General features: G+C 37.2%; 1 protein-coding gene across 2 annotated transcripts in view; it reads right to left on the reverse strand.

Moving 5' to 3' along the window:
• Positions 1-25,705, reverse strand: part of B4GALT6 (beta-1,4-galactosyltransferase 6) — a 104,905-nt gene that overhangs the window by 43,904 nt on the left and 35,296 nt on the right. For both annotated transcript variants that reach the window (XM_069099859.1, XM_069099860.1), the window contains exons 3-4: positions 18,038-18,151; positions 1,820-1,944 (exon numbers count right to left, since the gene is read on the reverse strand). In XM_069099859.1, coding sequence (XP_068955960.1) covers positions 1,820-1,944; positions 18,038-18,151 — 239 coding nt within the window. The remainder of the gene's footprint in view (positions 1-1,819; positions 1,945-18,037; positions 18,152-25,705) is intronic.

Raw genomic sequence — 25,705 nt, forward strand, 5'->3', positions numbered from 1 at the left:
TGGTGAAACCAATAAGATTCACACAGAATGGTCAGGCATGAAAGGGTTGTGAATTACATCACTGGAGAAAACAGCCAAAACAACAAGATTGTAGAACTATTTGATAATTTAAGTATTTTGAGTGTGTGGGGAGAAAGTTTTGTGGAGATACAACCTATGAGCAGCTACAGTTACTGAAAATGCAGAGCAGAACCAAGGTCCCTAACACTTTGGATTCAAATGGTCTAGCATCAGAAATGGAGATGGTTTTATCAATGAAAATGACATTTTAAAAGATCCATTACCATATATGCTTAGTTGTGTACCCTAAAATCCACTAAGCCTTTCCAACTCAATTACAACTGAACTCTTCTATGTGCTGTCTCCCTCTATAAAAATGTGAGTCCCTTGAAGGCAGGGACTGTCTGGCTTTTCCATTTGGATCACCAGCATTTAGCAGTGCTAGGGTTTAATGCTTCTTTCATTCATAAATCCATGTCTAGGGATAGGGAGAGAATTTGTGATTTCATTGGCAGAAGAACTCTCTAATGAGGAGAATTCTCTCTACCAAGAGAGGTTATTATTTTTCAGTTATTATACTTCAGTATAATATTATATTTCAGTTATTATAAATTATACAATTTTCAGTCTTAGAGAGTTTCCTGGGGCACTAAGAGGTTAAAACGTTTGCCCAGGGTCCCAGAGCCAGGATTTGTCAGAAGATGGACTTGAATCTAAGTCTTTTATGTATCCAAGGTCATAAAGCTAATAAGTAAAAATAACAATACTGATAATAACTAGCACTTATGTAATGCTTAAAGTGCTTTGCAAAGCACTTGACAAATATTATCTCATTTTGTCCCCATAATATTCCTAGGAAGCAAGTGCTGTCATTACCCCCTTTTTACAGATGCACAAACTTGGGCATCTAGAGGTTGAAGCTCTTGTCCCAGGATCAAACAACCTAGTATCTGGAGCCAAATTTAAATTCACATCTTCCTGACTTCAGGTGCAATGCTCTGTCCTCTGACAGTGTGATAGTAATGGAATAACTGGCAATGTATCTTGTGGCCTTGCTAAGCCTTGTCTCCCCAGGAACTAAGATTGCTGAGAATTTGCCTCTGTCAAGATGAAGAAAAGACCTCCATTTGGGTATTAAGTGCTATGCTTAAACTTGTTGTAACTCTGGGGTAGATTCAATTGTGATCCAGGGGTGGGGAACTTTTGACCTTTTTGTGCTCTGTGATTGAACAAATGAATGTACTTTACTTAGATTGGTAACTAATCTCTATTTGAGAAGAGGGGCTTTGTGATGGACTAAATGAAGGTACAGCCTAGGGGTGGAGTAGTATTAGTACTTGGAGATTACTTAATCACACTTAGTAAAATGCTGTATTTTGAATGATGTCATGTTTTGATCTTCTCTGTTCTTGGTTGGTCACTGAATAAAATGGAGAGCACCTATGCTGGTATTCTGAACCTTGGGAAGTTGCCTTTCCTTGGCATTACATTACAGACAGCTATCTGCCTCTAAGTGACAGTCCAGATCTAAAACCAGGCTTTCTAACTCTAAATCCAAATTTCTTTCACTATATCAGACTGTGATATGATCATCACTTCTTCATACTAAAGCTTTGTACCGGGAACTTTAAAAAAAAAAACACACATATAAAATGTATAATTATGATGCTGTCACATCACAGCTGCGAATACCCTTATATTATCACTTAAAGATAAAGGCTTCTATTCATCAAAAGAATGAATATAAGTGTGATCAATTCCATACTCTAACATACTTTCATGCTCCAAACATAATAATATTGATACGAAAGAGTCTCACCTTCCATCGGGGTTTGCAGTCTTTGGGCCTCCAATGACCACCTGGACCAATATCTAAATCCTTAGAGAATACTTGTTGAATTTCTTCTAAACTGATTTCACTCATATTGACATTGATAAGGCCTCCTATATAGAAAGAAACGCAAGGAAAACATTTTAATATCTTTTACAACAAAGATTCAGAAGTATATGAAATATCAAATGACTAAGTGAAAATAAATTTCTTTACCTAAACATTCTTATTTGGCACACTAGATTAATAAATTACTCATGTTTGCGGCAAATCTTCTAATGATATTCAACAAATGTTAATTAAGTACCAAATATATATAAAGCAGGAAGCATGGTCTCAAACTATGTACATCACTCGTCTTTCTTTGATCTAGGCAACTCTCTAAGACTATAAGCTGCATAGTAGCCATGTTCCCTCATTGACTGAAGTAGTTTCCTCACCAGGAGATACTTAAACCAATGTAATTAAAAGCCTGGACCACCCCCTCCTCTGTTGGCAACAAAATAAACAAAAAAAAACTTATGTAAGGGGAGATATAGGGAAGATATAATAATCCATAGGACAAGGTCCCAGCTCACATGGAGCTTACTACAATCCAGGAGAGGGATACAACACATGTACAAATGAGTACAAGCAAAAGGAACAATAACTAATATTACTAATAACAAATGTTTGGATAGTGAAAGAAGAATCAGAACAAAAGGGAAAAACCATGAGAAAGAAAAACTAAAAAAAGAGAGAGAGAAAATAGCATGCTTGGATCTACATTCAGACTCCATAGTTCTTTCTCTGCATGTGTATAGCATTTTCCATCATCAATCTTTTGGAATTGTCTTATATCACTGCATTGCTGAGAAGAGCTAAGTCAACCATAGTGGATCATCACACAATGTTGCAGTTACTGTGTACAGTGCTCTCCTGGTTCTGCTCACTTCACTCAGCATCAGTTCACACAAGTTCCAAGTTTTTCTGAAGTCTACCTGCTCATCATTTCTTACAGCACAATAGTATTTCATTACATTCATATACCACAACTTGTTCAGCCACTCCCTAACTGATGGGCATCCCCCCAATTTCCAATTCTTTGCCACAACAAGAAGAGCCACTATAAATATTTTTGTACGTGTAGGTCTTTTCCCTTTTTTATGATCTCTTTGGGACACCAACCTATGCATTGTACTAAAAATTTTACAAATAATATCTCATTTGTTCCTTACAACAACCTTGGGAGGTAGATGCTTTTATCCTCACTTTTCAGATGTAGAAATTGAGGTTAACTGACTTGCCCAGGGTCACACAGCCAGAAAGTATCTGAAGCTGGATTTAAACTCGGATCTTCCTTATTCCAGAGTCAGTGCTCTATTTATTGTGACAATTAGCTGACTAAAGAACTCTAAAGTGTTATGCTTCTCTGAAGAAAGAAAGATAATTTCTGACTAGAGATCAGAACAAACTTGGCATTTGAGTTGAATCTGGAAGGACCTCGGTAAACTGAGGGCATCCCACATGCAGGAAAGTGTGAACAAACTTTGCAAAAGAACAAAAGAGCATGATGTGGGTAGTCTGGATTGGCAAAGGGTGAAGTGCAGTAATGTGAGATAAGGCTAAAACGTCAGTGTGGTGCCAGGCTGTGGAGGACCATTTGAGGAAAGCTGAGGAGTTTGGATTTTATTCAGAAGGCATTAAAGTCACTGAAAAGTTTTGACTGGAGAAGTGATGTGATTGGATCAATTTTTCATAAGTATTTATCTGCCAGGGAACATGAAATACAAACTGGAGGGAGTAAAGACTAAAGGTACAGATCGATTAGGAAAGTAGTGCTATGGCCCATATCAGTGATAATGAGGTATCCACAAAGCTTGCAGTGGCGGGAAGGGAAATGAAGAATAAGATGCAAGAGATATTGAAGAGACAAAATCAACCAAATTTAGCAACTGATTGGGAGTGGGAAGCAACAGAGAGGGATGAGTAAAAGATAACACCAAGCTTATCAAGATGAAGTGACTGTGAGTAATAGGGCAAGTGACAGAAATAGGGAGTTGAGAAGAAAGAACAAGTTTGGAGGGAAAAATACAGTTTTAGACATGGTATATTTGAGATGCCAGCAGGGCATATATATTTAGATATAAAGCAGATAGCTGAAAATGCCAATAAGAGTTTACAGTTATAGAATTAGGAATTATCTGCATAGAAGTGCTAGTTGAAGCTGTGAGAGATAACAAGATTGCTAAAAGAGTAATTTAGCCCTTAGTATTTATAGACTTCTGGGTCACATGAGCAACAAGACAGAGGACTAGACTTTTTCTCTGATCCCCATGACCTCTCAAACTTCTGCAAAATGGGAATTATGTGCAAGAGATAAAGCAATTTCAGCTATTTCCATCATCTAAGACACCATGAACCCTAACAAGGTAAAACCCAATGAATCAACAGCAAAAGAAGTTAATCTCTAATTCCTAATAGAGACAGCACAGCTTCTCCCACTATCCACCATATTTTGGCAAGACTATAAGAGAATTCAATTCTACCCTGTCTACCCCCCAAAGACTTGGAAAACCAAAAAGAACATTGTTCTGGCTGAGATTGCAGTGCTTTGTCCTACAATAGAACTGAGGATGAGAAAAAACGGGAACAGGATACCAAAATGTTATGGATCCACCAGGCCTGTCCAAAAGGCCCAGAACCCAGATAAGGCCACTTTTTTTCCCCCCAGAACTATCTTGAAGCAGATTCTGAGGTTGGTGAAATGTGAATTATCCAATGTAGGAGGAGGCTTAGAAGACTTTAAGATCTAGCCTTCAGGGAAACTGTCTTCAAAGGGGAAAGAGTCAGAAAATGAGCAACAGGAGAATATAAGGGGGAAAAAGCTTAAACATAGACCTCAGAAGGAAGAAAATTCATTTTAAAGAGCTTGAGCATAAGTAGAAAAACCAATGGGAAGATATTAATAATAGAAAGAAATATGATCTCCAGATCAAAAAGAGCCCTGGCATCTATGAATAAATATTATAGAATAAAGGAAAATTAATCAGCAAATTATGAGGCTGGCTTAAGATCCTGTATATTTCCAAGAGAACATGGAACCACAACAAGATGTTCCTATATGGCTTAAAAGACAAATAAGAATTGTGAAAGCAGAATTTATTACTTGTACTGTAGAAGTAATTGGCAGAATAGAAAAACTGGATCCATGGTAGCAAGAATCACCAAAGAAATAAAAGAATAATTGATTGAAAATTTAAATACAAAGAAGTGAAGAATAATCTGGAAAACAAACAAAAAAGAAAAATGTTAAAAGGAAAATAGGGTCTTCATATAAGTAAAACATTGATCTCAAAGACAGGATAGAGGCAAGTTAAATATTATAGGTCTCCCAAAAGAAAACCTAGTCTCAAAACCTAGGTGTCATCCTCTCTATATTTCATCCTCACTCTCACCCCTGCCCCCATATCCAATCTGTTGCCAAGCCCTGTCCATTTTGCTTTCATAGCACCTATTGCATATACTTCCTTCTCTCCTCTGACACAGGGACAACTCTGTTACAGGCTCTCATCACCTCATGCTAGACTATTGCAATTCCTTCTAGTTGGTCTCACTGCCACAAGTCTCTCCCTATTTCAGGTCATCCTCCACTCAGGTGTCAAAGTCATCTTCCAAAATTACAAGTATGACCATGTAATCCCCCCACTCAATAAACTCCAGTGGCTCCCTATCACCTCCAAAATCAAATATGCAATTCTCTATTTGGTATTCCAAGCCTTTCATAACCTGCCTCCCCTACTTTTCCTGTTTTCTAACACCTTATATCCCTGCCACCCTCACCCCCACCAATGTACTCTCTGATCTAGTCTGGCCTCCTCTCTGCTCCTTGATCAAGAAACTCTAGATTCCAAATCTTAGCATTTTCATTAGCTGTTTCCCATGTCTAGAATGTTCTCTCTTCTCATCTCTGCCTCCTGCCTTTAGCCCCAGCTAAAAATCCTATCCACTACAGAAAGCTTTTCCCAAAACCTTAATTGTAGTGCTTTCTCTGTGTAGATTATCTCTACTTTATTCCATACATTTTGTTTGTATATAGTTGCTTACAATATGTCCCTTATCAGACTGTGAGCTCCTTGAGAGCTTTGTGGCACAGTGCCTGGAACATACTTCATGCTCAATTAATGCTTTCTGACTGATGAACACAAGCCAAAAAGCCGAGACATCATAATGCAAAAAAAAAATTAAATTTCATAGTGATACTGGGAAATTTCTTTGAAACAAGAAGCAAACCAATGTAAAAACTCAGTTCCCCTTTTCTCTCTAATCTAAACTTATTTTAGTCATTGCATTACTTTTACTATTTTTAATATAATATAGGCATCTAGAGTCAGATTCTGGACATTTTGTCTTCAAAAGGCAGTACTCTCCTCTTACTAGTAGGTAATTTTGTCTTCTGATATAAGGTTAAAATGCCAATACAGTGTGCCTGTTAGCTTTCTGGAAATATCCCTTCAGCTATAATCTTTCCTTTCCTGGGTCAGAAACAGAAATGACAGGGAAAAATCAAACTGTGTCTCCACACACCTCCACTTAAGTCTATCTCCAGGAACCATTGTTTCCTCCAATCAGCATATGGTTACCTGAGTAAGTATGCTATTAATCATAGAGATATCACCTTTTCAAGTTCTGTGCTGATATGCAAGCTACTTTGCATTAATACTAAACACTACATTTTAGCTAATGTCTTCAATTTGAGGACAGGCACTTATTACTTTTGTGGTTGACAAAAAGGTAGAAAAAAAGTTATTTTCTTAACTGAAAGAATCAAATTCAAAATTATTTGACAGGCTGGAATGAGGCAAAGCTAACAAGATGAAGCTTACTAGGGATAAAAATAAAATCTTGAGTTTAAGTTCCAAAAATCAATTATATAAGAACAGCTTGGGGAAAACTTGACTTTTGTCTTTAAAGCAATTCATGTGAAAGAGATTTACCTAGAGATTTCAGCTGATTGAAAGCTCTATGAGAATAAATACTGTGCATTAATTTTGGGACATCTATGACAATCTTGAGTTGTGTTAATAAAAACAGAGTGTCCATATCAAGGGAAATAATATTTCACTGTATTCTTCACTGGAGTACCACAGTTTAATAAGGACATTGAAAAATTGAACCATATCCAGAAAAGGGTAATCAGAATGGTAAAAATAAAGATTATGGCTAATATTTAGATAGCAGTTTAAGGTTTACAAAGTACTTTACATACATAATCTCACTGATCTTCACAATAACCCTAGTGTTAAAGTATTGAGAAACTATTTTACCTACAATAATAGAAAAGTTTAGCTTGAAAAAGAAAAGGCTCGGTGAGACACAACAGAGGTCTTTGAGTATATGTAGGATTATCACATGCAATAAGGATGATGTTTATTCTACATGGCTCCAAAAGATAGAGCTAGGACTGATGGGTAGAATTTAACAGGGAAGAAAATTTGGTTTCAATATATATGTAAGAACTTCAAGGTCTGAACTGCCTCATAAGATACTGAGCTCCCCATCATGAGAAGTAAGAGGTTAGATGATCATGTTTACCTATTAGGAATTCATGCCTTTGAAGAAGGAGGAAAAGAGATGAGATAGGATGAAGTGATCTCTAAAGTTCCTTCCAATTCTAAGGTTCCATGATTCTCTATTGAGAGAAATTGTTTTAAAAACTGACTCTACATTTAAGTTTTTTTTTTAACATAATGGCATAATTTGCCTCATCTGAAAGAACCAATTGGCTTCCCACTCACATCTAGATTAATGAAGTTATGAAGCTACAAGGTCAAGCACACTCATTCAGCTTTATTATTTTCCTTTGATTCTTTTACTTTTCATGTGTATACACATACACACACACACATGATGTCTGCAACTTTCTGAAATACACATACAGCTCCCATGCTACTCCCTTCTCTTTTAGAGTGAACATGTGCTTAATGATCCTTACCTTCATTATTTTCACCTTTCTACAGCAAATTTATTATTGATAGATTATTTCTCTTTTCCCTCTTTCCTACTTCCCTATATATTTCCTACTTTTGAGTTATTTAAACCCAGATTGGAAACACAATGCAACTCCCCCTGAGAAAGAACTCTGTTCCTAATAGCTTTGCTGTATTACTTTTAGAAGATTGTAGCCATCATCAAGAGTGCACACTAGAAAGGGCACTACCCCATACCCCAAAAAAGAGCATAAAAACAATTGTAAATCAAAATTAAATTCACAGAAGGAAAAAATATGGCCTTTCTTCCCCCAAATAGACTTTATTTGGGTAATTTAAGGATTAAAATACTAAAAGATAAATTAATCATTTTAATGTTAATAAAAAAACAAAACTGCTCCAGATCATTCTACACATTTTACAACCACCAAAAAAATTTAGTTGTAAGTACCATTTAATTCTTATACCTGAGAAAAAGCAATTTTTCTACAACATCTAGTTGGATGGAACAACTTCTCAGAAATGTAATGAAATCCAGTTCAGATTTTCCCCTGGAGTATCTATAAATATTAAAACTAACACTGAATTATTCATTCAAAGCCTTGATATTGTTACTGAAAAAAATTTAACCAAATATTTCATCTTAACTTGACCTTGAAGATGAAATTATATTTTGATGGAACTCTAGTGACTGTAGTCTCTGCTACTCTAAGAAAAATTTTAAACACAATCACATACTCCAATTTTTTCTTATTGCTGATAATGCTGAAATAAAAACTAACGTGAGTAATCCTATTCTCAACAATTTTTATCATATATATATGCATATTTGACACACGAACATAGTATAATAATCTTCAGAGATTTAATAGTTAATTGTTTTTGTCTGGTTGTTAATAACACTTTATGTGTAGTTACTTTATTATACTGTTCTCAGTCAACACTAATAAACCTACTAAACTTTATATTTTAAGAAGTTTTAGCCAACTGTAAAACCTTTTTATGGTAATTTGAACTCTACACCTTTATTCTATTTCTCATTCATTAGAACATTACCAGGGGCAGCTAGGTGGGCCTGGAATTAAGAAGACCTGAGTTCATATCTGGCCTCACATACCTGCTAGCTGCATAACCCTAGCCTAGTCACTTAATCCTATTGGACATGACTGAAAAAAAACAACTTAACAGCAAAAACAACAGAACTATCTAGACTAATTATCTAAGTTATCTAGACTAATTAGACTAATTTCAGTCTTGAAAACAGATATGCAATTTGGGTGGAGTGACCAGGCCTTTGTCTCAGAGAACAAAAACTCTTGCACTGTTGTGCTATCAGCAAAGCTCAGCACAGAGTTTGTAAGATTAATTAAAATGTGAAACATTCCCATATTATACTGGGGTCTCTCTCTTCCCCAATAGGAGGCTTCTCCCCTTCAATGGCAAGTGTCTCAAGGTCTCTTCCTTACAAGACATTTCCTACTAACTATCCCAGTTGCCAACACTACTGAGTGTGACCCAAATCAGATACAAATTTAACTGGGAAATATTTGATAATATTGAATATTCAATTCAATTCAATAATATTGAATATAATGGTCAAAAAGAATTAAAAATATAATAAAACATAGATCAGGTTAATTTGTGGTCTTTGATGTCAATATGCAGCCCACAGGGATCCTTATGTACAGTTGAGTGGCCCCCATTCCTATTTAAATTTGACACAATTGCTCCACAACCTTCTGAGAATGTAGCATTCCATTCTCCCCTGAACAATTCTAGTAGAGACAAGTAGGTGGCATAGTAGATAGAAGACCAGCCCTAGAGCTGGAAGGACCAGAGTTTAAATCCAGCCTCACACACCTGACACTTACTGTGTGATTCTGAGCAAGTCACTTAACCCCAACTGCCTTGCAAAAAAAAAAAAATCCAGTAATGGAATCCCATGGTAGCCCATCCTACTTATAGACAGATCTCTTGGAAAAGTTTTATTTATACCTCAAATAGGACTCTTGCCAAATTCTGAATCTGTTACCATTAAATTAAGCCTAATCACTCATTCATTGGACTGCCCTTCTAATACTCAAAAACAGTTATCCATCCTAAATCTTATCTTTTCTATACTAAATATTGCCAGGTCCTTTAACTGATAGAGGATTGAAACACATTGCATGGAGCATGTTTGAAATGGGCTTCCCAGAGCCATCTTACAAAATACAAATGGAGCTGGGCTGAGTCCCCTCAGCTGCTTTGAAAGACAGCACTGACAGATTTTAAGCTGACACAGCAATCCCTTTGTCCTTGTGATGGCAGCAGGGGGAACGACCACAGAGCCAAGAACAGGAGCCCACTGAGAGAATCCTAAAAGGAACTCCTCTTGGGCTCTCTCCTGCCATCTGTAGAGTGTGCGGGATTCTGTAAGACGGGGGATTCCCACAAGGAGAGAGGGAACTCTTCTCCCTCCCATCTCTTGCAGCTATGTCGAAGGGAGCACAGGTGCTTCCCAGGGTAACCCAAAACTGGCCCTTGGTTCTCCGGCTGCCTCCTCTGCTTGTGCTTCTTTCCTGAACACAGGTGATGAAGCAGTAATCCAGGAAAAACGCCTCTTTCAGGAACAGCTATGAGAAGAGCTCAGGTAACTTTCATGAGATGTACTGTACCCTCATTATACAACCTGAGTTAGTCTCCAGTCTCCTTGTGATGCCAATTACACCTATGGAAACATTACAGTTTGACAAAGTCCTTTCTACAATATGATGCTCAGAATTGAACACATTACCCCACACGCCTTGCTGTGGGGTAAAATAAGATGCAGAGAAATGAAGACAACACCACATGTGCCTTGCTCTGTACTATGGGGAAAGCTCTACTGGATTAGAACAACAGAACTACAGGTTCCCCTTTGGGATTCCTGCCTTAGCTATTTTGCTGTAAGGTGGGATAGATGCTGGAACTAAGACTTCATCTGAGGTCGGAACCATACAGGTGCTGCTTGCCTCTCCCTCCTTTCTTAGTCCATGGCCCAGGGCCACCCCTGGGCATATGTCCCCTTCTCAGCACATCTCGGATCTGGGGCCTAGAACTGGGTAGTGAGTAATAAAATCTCCACTTGGTACCTGTCCCCGTAGAGGTGCCCTACTATGACTGTGGTGAGGTCCTAGTGGGACCTCTCCTTGCCTAGGTTCACATCACCTCCCCAGGAGCTGGAGCAGGTTCCTGGCTTGACTCCATCTCCAGTGTCTGCAGACCTCTCTGCCTCCCGTGCCAACACAGGCTAGATGAATGACTCACTGTGACTTTTTCTGAATTTTGCCATCAGGACTTTTTATATCTATTTGGAGGAGTTTGGCTCTAGGTTTTTTTGGGGGAGGGGGGATGGGGGCTCACTGTACTGCTTCCCAGTACTCCACCATCTTGAGTCTACCTCCCCTCTATAGCATTTGACACTGTGAATCACCCTCTCCTCATGGATATTGTCTCCTCCAAGGCTTTTTGTGACACGTCTCTCTCTTGGTTCTCTTCCTGCAAGTGTGACCTCCTTTCTGCCTTCTTTTCTGGATCATCATCTATATCATGCTTCCAATATGGATCTTCCCCAAATCTCTATTCTAGACCCATTTCCCTTCTCTTTGCAGACTACCTTGCCAACTCCTAGGTGTTTGATTATGCAAATTAACTCCCAGATAGATGTATCTGATGAATAAATAAATGAATTAAAAAGCATTCATTAAGCACTTAGTATGTGCAAAGCCCACACAAAACACAAATAAAAAAATAAAAGTCGTTGTTCTCAACTCACACTCTAATTGGGGCCTATGATACATATAGAAGGTTTTGGGTACAAGTCAAATAAATGGAAAGGCCCAGGGGTCCTGATGACAAAGCAAATAGTAATGTATCTTCTTTAAGATCATTTCTATGAACTATACCCAAAGGGCTATAAAGCCATGCAATGACCTAGCAATACCACTACTAGGTCTGTATTCCAAAAGAGATAAAAACACAAAAAGGAATCTACAAAAAGTATCTACATGTACAAAATTATTTATAGCAGCTTTTTCTGGGGGCAAAGAAGTTGAGGGGAAGCCCATCAACTGGGGAATGTCTGAACAAGTTGTGGTATGTGATTATGATGGAATACTGTCATACTATAAGAAATAATGAGCAGGAAGCTCTCAGAACAACCCCAAAAGACTTGCATGAGCTGATGCAGAGTGAAATGTACTGTGTACAAAGTAACAACTATATTGTAAAATAATCAGCTGTGAACGACTTAGATATTCTCAGCAATACAATGATCCAAGACAACTCTGAAGGACTTATCATGAAAAATGCTATCCATCCCCAGAGAAAGAACTGATGGTGTTTGAATATGGATTGAAGCATACTTTTTTAACTTTTTAAATTTTTCTTGAGGGTTTTTTTTGTCTGTTTCCTTTCACAATAGGACTATTATGGAAATGTTTTACAAGACTACACATAAATAACCTATGTGGAATTGCTTGCCTTCTCAGTGAGGTGGTGAGGAGGAAGGGAGAGAATTTGAAACTCGAAATTTTAAAAATGAATGTTAAAAATTGTTTTTACATGTAACTGGGGAAAATAAAATACTAAATAAAAGCTAAAAAAAACGAATAAAACTATACTGGTTTCTGATGCTGAGCCAACAAGGGAATGAATGTTCTAGGGACTCTTGGACTCAGGGTTCTGGGCTATCTCTGCCAGTATCTAAGGGGAGATGGTTATCAAAATGGCTTGGCCCTCTTGGCATATGCCACTTACTATCTCTCTCTTACAGTGCTTCAACTAGGCTGTTTTAGCCATTATTAAGGAGAGTAACTCTTGGGGAGAAGGGATCCATGATCCCCACCATTAGCAACACCAGTTGCACTCCAACCACTATCAATAGGGAGATAAGCTCAAAAGTGTTGGAAACACCAGCACCCCTCCTTCCCACCACATACCAATGTTCCGTCTTCCAGGCTGGTTTCCACATCTATTATCTAGAAAAACAACCCTTGTGGAGATATGTCAGTCACTTCTCTGGGCACTGTAGCCACATCTACTGACCATTCAGAAAAGAAAATTCTCATCATCAAAATCCTTGGCACTGTGAAATGGCTCACCAGGGACTTCAGTGATTGTGTCATGGGCTAGGGTGGAAGCAGGGTCAGTCATCTGAGTGTGCTACTCTTTCTAAGGCTCTCTCCTGAGTTCTAGTTCTGCAACATTAACTGCTTCTTAGATTCCTTGTAAGCAACTAGAACTTAACATGTCAAAACCAGAATTCTTTATTTTCCCCTAAAACCCACCTCTCCCCCTTTCAAACTTCTTTATATCTGTCTATATCATGACCATCCTTCCAGGATCCCAGGTTTGAACCCTCCCATTATCTTTACACTTGTCAAATCTATCTCCTCAATATTTACACAATCACCACCTTAATTCAGGTCTTCATCTGATTGGTCAATCAAATCATCAAGCATTTACTAGCACTGACTATGGGCCAAGAACTATGCTCTCTTGATTCTTCTCTTACTTACATGACCATTCCTTCTCAGTACCCTAACTGGATCATCATCTGTTTCCCACTACCAATTCCTCCTATTCCTAATCAATAGATCCCAAGGTTGTGTCCTGGCTCCTCTTGCTACATTCTCTCTTGGTGATCTCAATAGCTATTATTGGTTTAATTATTATCTCAATGCAGATCACTTAGAGACCTAAATATCCAGCCCTATTTTCTCTCCTGAGGCTTAGTCTCTTATTATGAACTGAATACTAAACATTTTAAATTGGTTATGTTCTATGAATATTTCAAATATAACATGTCCAAAACTTACTATTCCTCTTAATTTCCTTATTTCTGTAAAGGTCACCACCATCTTCTATTATTCCAGGTTTAAAACCTCAGGCATTCTTCATTCCTCACTCTCTCTCAACTCATATATCCCATAAAATGCCAAAACTTCACAATTCTATCTCCATAACGTTTCTCACCTCTCCTCTTCTACCCAATTCACATAGCCTCTATATGAGTTTAGGCCCTCATAACTTGTAACCTAGACAACTACAATAGTCTCCTAATTGATCTCTTCTCTCATTGTAATTCAACCACTGCATATATGTCAAAGTGATTTTCATAAAAAATATGTCTAGTCATGCCACTCTTGAATTGAATAAGATTCCGGTGGCTCCCTAGTACCTCTAGAGTTAAATACAAACTCCACCATCTGGCTCATTTAAAGCCTTTCATAACTTAGTTCCAACTTACCTTTCCAGTATTACTACCTATTATTTCCCTTTTTCACATTCTACAGTCCAGTCTATCTGACTTTATGTTCCTCCATATGACATTCCATCCCCTATCTCTGTGTATTTGTACATGCTATCCCCTATTCCTGTAATACAGTCCCCTCCTCACATCTGCATGAGGAGAGAAATCCCTAGTTTCTCACAAAGTTCAGCTCTACCTTCTACAAAAGGGTTTTCCTGATCCCTCCCAGATCTCCAGTGCTTTCCTGCACAAATTACCATTTTTTTGCATGTTATTATATGTGAATATGCTATTGCTTTTTGTAGAATTTTCACAATCCTTGAAGACAGAGACCATTTCATTTCTGTCTTTGTCTCCCCAGAACCTAGCACAAAGTAGTTGCTTAATAAACAATTGTTGTTTGACATTGAGTTTACAATCCACTAAAACTCCCAAGATCATCTTCACATGAATTGTTCCATTGCCATGCTTCCAGAACCTGTACAGGGGATATCTGAGCCCAAGTGTAGAGCTTTATAGAAACTTTATCATAATAGTTTCTAGCCTGCTAGCTTTTTAAACCTTTTGATATCCAGTGTGTTGGCTAACCTTTCTTAGTTGGGGCATACTTGATAATCATGCCACCCATGCTTTTATCAAAATCATGGATGAAAATTCAGATCAACACAAAGCTAGGAACAGTTCCCTGGGATACTCCTTTGGATACATCCCCCAAAGTTAACATTTATTCAATTATAACTACTCTTAGAGTATAATCATTCAACCAGATTTCAATTATAATAATTCTCATAATCGGTTTATGTCTATCCAGGTTGATGAAGTTATATAAACATAGAAGGTAGTTTCATTGAGTATTCTGTCTTTATTCTACTTTCTCAACCTGGAACATTCTTCCAACATGGTGCCTCCATTTGGGGGATGGGTTAAAATCGGTCATGATTTATTCCTCTCTTGGCTGTGCTGTGAATTCTCTGACCTTTGTCATCAGATTTTTTAACTCCTTGCTTTGGTTGTCTTCCTCCATGAAAATGTAAATACTTTAAGTGTTGGTTGGTACTATCTTTTTGTTTCCATTTGTATCCCTAGCACTTAGGACAGTATCTGGCACACAGTAAACACTTAATACTATTTTTTTTCTGCTTGTCTCTTTGAGTAAAGGTATCTTTACTGTAGCCATCTATCCCAAATCATGCACCACCCACCCTCCCCTCTCTTTCAGTAATACAGTAAGATACAAACTGAACCTTCCACTATAATAAACCCACTTTGTTATGTCTATTAGAAGAGAAGCTCCACTCTGGTAAGACTATCTTCTAAATTTGGCATCATCATCATGATTCACATGTTATCTCAACATGAGGCTACTGGTCCAGATTCTGTAATTTAAAATAACATAGGGAAAAAGGAAAAGAACCTTTATGTTCTAAAATGCAGCTTTCTTCTTAATGCAAAGAACTAGAAACTGGGGGGATGCCTATCAATTGGATGACTAAACAACTGATATTATATATCTTGATAGAATACCACTGTACTGTAAAAATTGATGAGCTCAGTGATCTTAGAAAAACATGGATAGACTTGCATGAAATAATGAAGAGTCAAATGTGCAGAACCAAGAGAACTACAATATTGTTTTAAGAATTTTTAGTAATTAAGTCATTTTTGACTATTATAAATGCCCAAATTAATTTAAAAAGGACTTTTGAAGGAAGATGCTATCTACATCGAGAGAAAGAACTGATAAATAGAAGTGTGTATAGAATGATCTTACATACATACATGCACATACACACATACACATCTCTAAGGTGGGGAGAAGGAAAGGAAAAAAAGAAATTTACATGATAAATTTATTATATGTTTAAAAGGAATGGCAAATTGTACATGATAGATTTGCAGTTTCATGTGCAATCATCTTTTTTATTATTCTACTATGCTATGGAAATGCTTGTTTTATTTCATAAATTAAAAATAAAATAATTTTTTTTAAAGATTTGAGAGCCTCATTTCCAATGCAAACCTCTCAATATTTTGTTAAGATTTCTGGCTATGATGATCTAATAAAATAATCAATATAGCCAACAGCAGGGAAAAAAAAAAAGAAACATTCCATGGAACCATGGATAAGACCCAAAGCAGATTTTTATAATTGGCATATTAGCAAAAGCATTACTCAAGAGTTTCATTACTACACAGATGATACTTTCAGATTTTAGAAAAGAATACATAAACTCATATTCATAGTGGCTTACAGTTTATTAATATTTGAGTTTTAAATCTCAGTTCTATTAATTAGGACATGTGTCACTTTGAATAAATAATTTCACCTCTATGGGCCTTGATTTCCTTATTTGTAAAATGCAAAGGGAAGAATAGAGCATAGATTGACCTTTTCTTGTGTCATGACCCGTTTGGCAGCTTGGTGAAGCCTATGGACCTCTTCTCAGAATAATGGTTTTAAACGTATAAAATAAAACAAGTAAGATAACTAAGGAAACTGATTATATTGAAATATTGTCATTTGTGTATTTGTGTGTATTATAAATTTGTGTGAGTATGTGTGTGTATGTGTATTTTACAATAAACCCTAGATTAAGAACCATTCGGGGCTAGGGAATCTCTAAAGTCCCTTCCCACTTTTAAAGACTTATGAAACTATGCTTTTATTTCAATATTCCCAATAGTGAGAAGTACAAGTATTACTTTGTCCGTTTTGTAGGGAATAAACTCAGAGAGGCACCATTGCCACCCAGCTGGCAAGTGGTGGAGCCAGGACCTCTTGAGGTCAGTTGTCTGCCTCCAAGCTTGAGTGTTCTTTCCATTGGACCATACCAGCTCTTAGAAATAAATAAAAAAATAAAAGTCCTTGAGCTACTTTCCCTCTCGAGAGCCTGTGAGGAGATCAATAGTCTAACCTAGGTTAAGAGGCCAGCCTGTATTTTCATAACAAGTATTTAAGAAACAACATCTATATGCATTTTGATATAGCACTACAGATGGAAAATGAACAGGACTAAAATTACAAAGAAGGAAAAGAATGAGGTCAGTTGCACTTGGGAAAACAAATGGTGTTTTAACAATTTGAAATTGATCCTTTGCATAAAAATTCATCTTTTAAACAATAATATTCTCCTTACAATAATACATAGTTGAGAATCTTAGAATATCATAATCTGTAGTTCAGCTGGGTGATGAGGTAAATGGAGCACTGGACTTGGAGGTAGGAAGACCTGAATTCAAAACCTACCTCAGATACTTACTTAGCTCTGTGACCCCTGCCTCAGTTTCCTCATCTGTAAAAATGTATGCAAAAATAGCACCTACCTCAGAGTTGTACATAAAGTGATTTGTGAATCTTAAGGCACCATAGTAAAGCTAGCTATCATCATCATCATCATCATCTTAGTAATGAAAGTTGTAGGTTGGTTGGCCCATAGGGCAATGAAGAGATGCATTGTGGGCACAAATAATTTGCAGCATATTTTCATTAATGACCTATGTTTAAGAAGTAGCAAAAGGGATGTGACTGAGGAAATGTAGAACCAAAAAAGAAAGATAGCTTTAATACTATAATGGAACCCATGAAATGTAAAAAAAAAAAGAAGAAAAAAGCACCTGGAAGGCCTCAATGCAGTACAACAGAAAGAGCACAGCAGTAGGATCTGGGTTCAAATTCCAGTTCTGCCACTTATTACCCATGAGACCTTGGTCAAGTCACTTAACCTAACTTCATCTCAGTTTCCTATTCTATAAAATGAAAGGATCTCTACTGTCCTTTCTAGAGCCTTTGTGAAGGATCTATGGAAGAACATGGACAAGAATTATAGAGAATGAAAAGGCATGAATGGATTGCAATTTTCACTGATGGAGGAAATTCCCACATCAATGAGACGATGGATCCATTATAGTATGAATTGTAGCACAAATAAACATTTCACTGAATTAATATTAGGTTTCACTTACTCATGTAAGGCAGCTTTTCTGGGCATGGATGGTAAGGAGAATATGTGAAGTTTTCTGGAAGATACATTGTTGTTTGAGCAAGATAATCACTTGAATTATTGCCTTCAGGGTAATCTTTGAGGGAAAAAAAAGAAAAATTAGAGTTTTCTATCTCCAGCAAATTACTTGATGCTTTTATTCTCAGTTTTTCAGTATATATATTATTAATGTGGGGAAAACTACAATATGCAGAATTAGCGTAGCAATCCCAGTTTTTATTATGTACAAAGCTAAAGATAAGGAGATGTAGCCAGGGCTAATCTCCTTAGGATCACAGATTTACAGTTTAAAGGGAACTTAAAAACCAATCCAACCCCCTCCTTTTACTGATAAAGAAACTTATGCTGCAGAAGTTTTGAGTGACTTGCCTCAAGTGTCTAAATCAGGATTTGAACTCAGGTCTTCTTGAATACAAGCATATGTTCAATACCTGTTATCTGACTGACTTTACAAAGGGTACTGAAAAAGAGCCCTAGATGTAGATTCAGAAAGGAACATACTCATTTTCATAAGAACATTTTTTTAATCTATCTTACAAACCTAAACTTTAATTTTAGGTATTCTCAACTATGACCAACCTGTGACCTTTGGTTGCCATACTTACTTTGGGAGCACACAAGCAACTCCACAAAAGATTTGGAAATATAGTGGGGCTCCATGTAGCTGTCAAATCATGTCAAGCTATCTATTGCCCCATACAGGTACAAAGGAATATTCCCAAACTCACAACAAGTCTTCATCCATACAATCTACAGGGTCATCCCAGGCTCCTTAGTGTGAAAATGAGAACCACATTATCTAAGTGGCCTCATATGGTACAGGGTCTTGAGGAATAAAATTAATATCACTATCACTACTTAGGAATACTAAGTTCTCCGTTACTGTCACCAATTCAAGCTTTTTAATATGTCATTCTAATGCAACACATGAATTAACAGAATCCTGAATCGTATGAGCTTCATGATCAGCTGTCACTCAAAATGTTCTAATACAATTCACTCTACCCTGTACTCCCTTTTCTCTCCCCTTCTTTATCATCCTCTTTCTTCCTGCTCAATGGGGAGTTATTTGTTTAATCCCATTGTTTTTTGTGACTTTTCAGAAGAAATCTTGAAAATGTTTCATACATTTATCCTCACTTATATACACCAATTTCTTCTATATTTCCATTCATAATTCCAAATCTGGAACACCTAACCCTCACACTTTGACAAGGTTCCCCTTCTATGCAAGAGTGACTAGTTTCCCTCAGTCTTGCACTGACATATCTGTGATGTGATCATTTCAATCACAACAAAAGACAAAAATTATTTCTTAAGAAGATCAAATGAGAGGCCTCTACAGAGAACAGATATTGGAATCAAAGCCTGGGTTCAAGTCCTGCTCTAAAACACTTTGACTAATAAGAAGAGGGCATTCCTGGGCAAGACACCTAACCTCTTGTTTAACCAGACAATTCTAAGACTACAAATGTTAGACCAGGTACCAGTTAGCATTGGTAGAGGATATTTCCTTACAGTAATTTTCCTGTACCAATTAACTCCAAATCCAGTAAACAAATCAAATACATGTATGGATATGTGTATAGATACATGCTCACATACATATGTATTTTATATATAGACAGACAGATCTGTGTGCATTACTATAAAATTAGATTTGAGAAGGAAATTATACCAGAGATATAACTTATCTTTCTACTACATTACATTTCCCACTAAAATGTTTTTAAAATCTTTCAAATTGCCAACATATAAAATAGTATAATTAACTATTATATTCTTAGTACTGTTTATACTATCTATAATATCTGGTTATATATCTGACACTTTTTGGGTTATATACTAAGAATCTTTTCATAACCCTTTTTCTACTACTTAACTGTAAATAATGTGCTTACACAAAGAAACATTATTTTGAACCAGATTTATTTATTCCTTTTACTTTCTTAGCCATGTGTATCTACCTACTATTAATATGGACAGCAATCCCAAGGCCCTTTAACTACAGTAACACCCATTATTACATGCCTATTTGATAAAATTGCAACTCAAACAAATTTCTAGCATTGTAGAATCATAGTCTTAAGGGGATTTAATTGGGTCACTGAATAGGTTAAATTAAAAACCATCATGGGGAAAAAAATCAGAATTTAGATGTGAATGAGTCTTTAAAGTTCATCAACTCCAATCCCTAACTGGGGAATATAAGTATGAATCCTCTTCTTTCATCTTTACTCACAAGTTATAATCATTCAAAGTGGGCTGTAAGAGTATTTTCTTATACATTTCACATGAAAATTTAGGTAGATATTTAAGAATGAAAGCCTTTATAGTCACAGAAAAGTATGACTAAGGCAAGTTTTATAAATTTACAAATGAAAATATAAATGCCAATTAGGAGACTTTTAAATACTGTATAAGCAGTCTGAAATTGAAATCACAGAATCATGTAACTTCAAAGTTGACCACTTCATCCAATTTTTGAAAATTTTCATCCATATTTGAAAAAACATCTCCCACTACAACATACTTAACAAGTGGTCATCTAGCTCTTACCTAAAAATCCTCTATGTAAGAAGGACCCAGTACCTCACTGAGGCAGCCCATTGCCTTTGGGATAGCTCTAATTGTTAGGCAATTTATCTTTACTTTAAGCCTAATGGTGTCTTTGTCCATACATGATTCCTAATTCTGCCACCATGAACCAGGTGGGTGTTATCCTTATATTTAGCCTTAGATGGAGTTTACCACCCTCTTTGGGCTGCATTCCCAAGAAATCCAACTCTAAGAAGTCCCAGTATGCCATGGGCTGCTACTGGCCTCACACCATTCCTGGATGTGCTCTATGAGAAGGTGCTGTGCTCTATGAGCAAAGCAGAATTGAAACAGTTCAAAGAAAATGCAGGATATGTAATGTAAATTTAGAGTATCCACTGTTCAAATGTTCACATGGACTCTTTGTGCCTGACCTGTGGTAGAGCATTCCGAGCTCGGACTGGTCTGATCAGCCACAGTCAGACACACTGAAACTTGACTCTAGCATAATAATGTCATTTTGGTCCTCTCCGAGAATGAAGGACAGCAACCAACCAATCATCCTTATATGAAAGCAGATATTTGATATTTTCTACCAATGTATGTTATACAACATAGATTTATGGAGTGTAAAGAAAGTAGGGAATTTATTCAGATTCAATAACAATTCAGAATTATCCAATGGAGCATACTCATTAAAAATAAAATCCACATTAATATATAAGCACTCAATAGGGAAGTGACACAGAGAATTATATTCAGTATTGTACTTAGAAGTAGTTCTGGGGGCGGCCAGGTAGCACAGTGAGTAAGAGCACCGGCTCCAGTGTCCTGGGGATCGAATCCCGGGCTCAGACACTTAGCACCCATCCAGAAACACCTGGCCATGTAACCTTGAGCAAGTTACTTAACTCCAATTGCTTGGGAGTGGCCAGGTGGCTCAGCGAGTAAGAACACCGGCCCCAATGTCGGGATGACCTACAGGATCAAATCCAGGCTCAAATACTTAGCACCACACCCAGTAATAACTGGCCATGTAGCCTTGAGCAAGTTACTTAACCCCAATTGCTTTAAAAAAAAAAGTAGTTCTGAATATACTTTTTCCAGTTTTAGGAAGAGATGGAAGTTACTAATTATTATAGTATCATTTCCCCCCCAGAGGTAAATTGATGAGGTTCACTATACTGTGGCTATTTATTTAGCTGGCAAGTAGCTAGGTAACCAAGATTTTTGGAGCAATTGTTCCATCATAACTTTTTTTAGTTAATAAACAAAATCAGATCCTGTCCAAATTTCCATTCAATTCTATTCAATAAATATTAAGCATCTTTTGAAAGAATAGGCATTAGACATGGGGGTCATCTCTAGTCATTCTGATCTATAGCTTTCTACTGAGCCCATATGGCTCCAGAGGAGAAAGTGAAGCTGGCAACTTTGCACAGCATTCCCTCACTTAGATCCAATTCACTTGTAAGTCATGTCATCACCTTCCTGATGTCATGGTCCTCTTCAAGAACAAAATACAAACAACAAACTGTAAGTAGCATGAGCTACCCCATTAGGGACCCAACTGGTCAGTTCTAATTGTGCAACATAGCTTTTCCTCTCTTCTCTCCTCGATTCTCATAGGATATAATACCCTTAACTGCAAGTGCTCTGCCCAAAGGAATGTAAATTTTTGATTACTGAAACCTCACAAAATATCTTGGCGTTTATGGGCTAGATTCTTTCTCAAGAACCATGTTTTAAAAACAAATCACTCAGGCTGTCATTGATTAGCCAACAATAGGTGCTAGCCCAAGTCCCATCTGGGCCCTGATGGTTCAGAGTAAAATAGCAACGGGTCTTCCCCTCCCAGATTGATTTTTTAAAACTAGGCAAAAGAAGCTATTCTTTGCCTCATTTCTTCCCTAGCCTTAATCACTGAATGAGTACTGCCTCAGTAAAACAGACCTGGGAAAGACCTTAGTTTAAAAAGCCCAAGGTCTCCATTGCATCTAGGGCCATCTCCAGTTGTCCTGATCTATATCCTGCCACTAGGCCCAGAGGGCTCCAGAAGAGAAAGTGAGGTTGGTGACTTTGCACAGCCCTTCCTCACTTAGATCTAATTCACTTGCAAGTCATGGCATTGCTTCCTTGATGTCATGGTCCTCTTCAAGAATGAAGGACAAACAACACAGGCACTGGACATAACAGACAAAATTCAGATAAAATGTATTCCCTGCCTCAACAAGATTACCATCTAGAAGTGGAGGGTATGGCACATACAAAAACAATATATGTGCCTAAAAAGGTGCAAAGTAAGGACTGAGGGAATCAGGGAGGCTCTCTGGAAGAAGGGGCATTTAAACATTAAAGGACACATAAGAAGATAAAAGATAGACAAAGGACATTCCAGGCGTATGGAACATGATAAAAAATAGTCAGCAGAAAGAAACAGAACATGTAAGGTGGATGGTGAAGAGCCTAGTTTGGCTAGAGCAAACAGTACAAGGAGGATGTTATAAGATGCAAAGGTAGCGTAATGTTAGATAATAGAGCATTTTGAAGTCTAGAAGCTATGTGAAAGATGAACTAGCAAAAGGAAGGCAGTGAAGGTGGACAGCCCAGGTTACATGATTTGGAGCTATAAGAGATCCTCTGGTTTAACAGCGTCATTCTACAGATGAGGTAACTGCAACACTTAAAGGTTCAGTGGCTTGATTAAGGTCATTCAGTTGGTTACACAGCAGAACTTCAATTTGAACCTCCATCCTCCGATGACAAATCCAGGGTTTTGTCTAGGAATGCTAGAAAGCCATTATGGTTATCTAGTCAGGGGACCATAAGAGCCCAGTAGAATGATGGCATTGAAAATAGAAAGATATAAATTTATTTGAAAACTACCTCAGAAGCAGAATTCACAAGATATGTTAAGTGATTGACTATGAGAAGTGAGGGGAAAATAAGAAATCAAAGATAACATCAACATCTCAAATGTAAAAGTTGAGTTAAAGGTGGTAGACTGATAGAAATAGCAAGATTCAAAAGAAGAGCAGAAGGGAAAGATGATTTGGTTGGGTTTTTTTTATCATGTTGAATTTGAGGTGTTAGCGGAACATCTAGGTAGAGATATCATATAAGCCATTAGAGATACGGATTTGTAAATTATCTGCATAGAGGCACTCATTAAAACTAAGCCAGTAAATGGACATAACAAGAGGGCATAGTGTAAAAGAAGAGGCTTAAGACAGAATGCTAGGGAAACACTTTAAAGATTGGAGTCAGTATAGGAAGAATCAGCAAAGAATACAGAGGGATTGGTTAGAGAAGCAGGAAGGAGAAACCATTTTGGCTCTGAACGAGATGAAGGAGAGAGTATCCAAAAGAGAGGGCTGGTCAACTATACCAAATACTGCTGAAGAGCCAAGGAGGTTGAGGATTCTAAGGATATTAGATTTAACAATTAGGTTGTCACAGATGACCTTGGAGGGTTCTATTTCAGTGGAGTTATAGGTACAGAAATCAAATTGCAAGAGAGTTGATGAAAAAGGTAATGAGAAAATTGAGGCATAATAAATATATATATATACATACATGCATACATACATATATGAATAAAAGTTTGGAACCAGAACAGAATGAAAGATTCGTTTTTGGTTAAGAATATTTGAGGGAGGGTCATCAGCTAGGTGGCACAGTGAATAGAGCACCAGCCCTGGAGTCAGGAGGACCTGAGTTCAAATCCGACCTCAGATGCTTAACACAAAAAAACTAGCCATGTGACCTTGGGCAAGTCACTTAACCCCAATTGCCTTCCAAAAAGGAAAAAAAAAAGAGTATTTGAGGGATTATGTTTTTAGGATTGAATAGAACCAACTATGTTTACAGGCAGATGAGAGGTAGCCATTAAAACAAGAAAGCCTAAAGATGGATGAGAAATTATTTGTTGTAGCAATGACCTCCAGGGAGTATAAGGAAGAATTATGTGACAGACACTGCCCATAGTTAAAGATTAATAGTTTGGAATCATTCTGGAGAGCAATCTGGAACTATGCCCAAAGGGCTACAAGTCATTTCATATCCTTTGACCCAGCAATAACACTTCTAGGGTTGTATCCCAAAGAGATCACAGAAGCAGGAGGAAGACCCATATGTACAAAAATATTTATAGCAGCTCTTTTTGTAGTGGCAAAGAATGGGAAATTAAGGGGATGCCCATCAATTGGGGAATGGCTAAACAAGTTATGGTATATGAATATAATGGAATAGTATTGCTCCATAAGAAACGAAGAGCAGATGGACTTCATATCTGCCTGGAGAGGCTTATACGACTGATGCTGAGTGAGAAGAGCAGAACCAGGAAAAATTTGTACACCGTTACAGATACAATGTATGTGTGATGACCAACTTTGGTAGACAGGACTCTTCGAAGAAATGCAGGGCTGGCTACAAGTAAACTCCAAAAGACTCATGATGGAGAGAGATGTCTACATTCAGACAGAGAACTAGAAAGAACAGAGTTTGAATGTAGATTGAAGCAAATTACCTACTCTCTTTCCTTTTCTTGTTTAGTTTGGTTTCCTCCTTCCCACTGTTCATTCCATCCGATACAATTCTTCTTTATAACCTGACCAATGTCTAATTTGAAAGTATCTGCAGATCCTATACCTGATTGTATGCCACCATGGGGTGGGGTGGGGGGGGAGGGAAGAGATGGGGAGAAAATTTGAAACTGAAAGAACTGGGGAACTGAATCTTATAAATTCAAAGTAAATGAACAAATTAATAAAGACAAAAAAAGTTTTAAAAAAGACTAATAGGTTGGGAATGGTAGAATAGCTGGGAATAAAGAATTCTGGGATGGTGGCTAGTGAATTATTAAAGATAGAGAACATGAGATTGAGAGGATATGGAAGCAGGTGAAGAGAGGGTGGGGATGATGAATCAGGAAAACAGTGAGTGGTCAGGTGACTCAAGATCAAGATGACCAAAAAGACCAACCACATTTATACAAAAGATTAATGTATATAATGGATAAACTTACAGAAAATCAAAATTGGGCAAAAGAATCATTATTGATCAAATGTGCTTGGGAAAACTAGTAAGCAAT

This window comes from Petaurus breviceps, unplaced genomic scaffold (assembly GCF_028583685.1).
Source record: "Petaurus breviceps papuanus isolate PSGF00001 unplaced genomic scaffold, PetGlider_PUasm1.0 38, whole genome shotgun sequence".
NCBI lineage: Eukaryota > Metazoa > Chordata > Mammalia > Diprotodontia > Petauridae > Petaurus > Petaurus breviceps.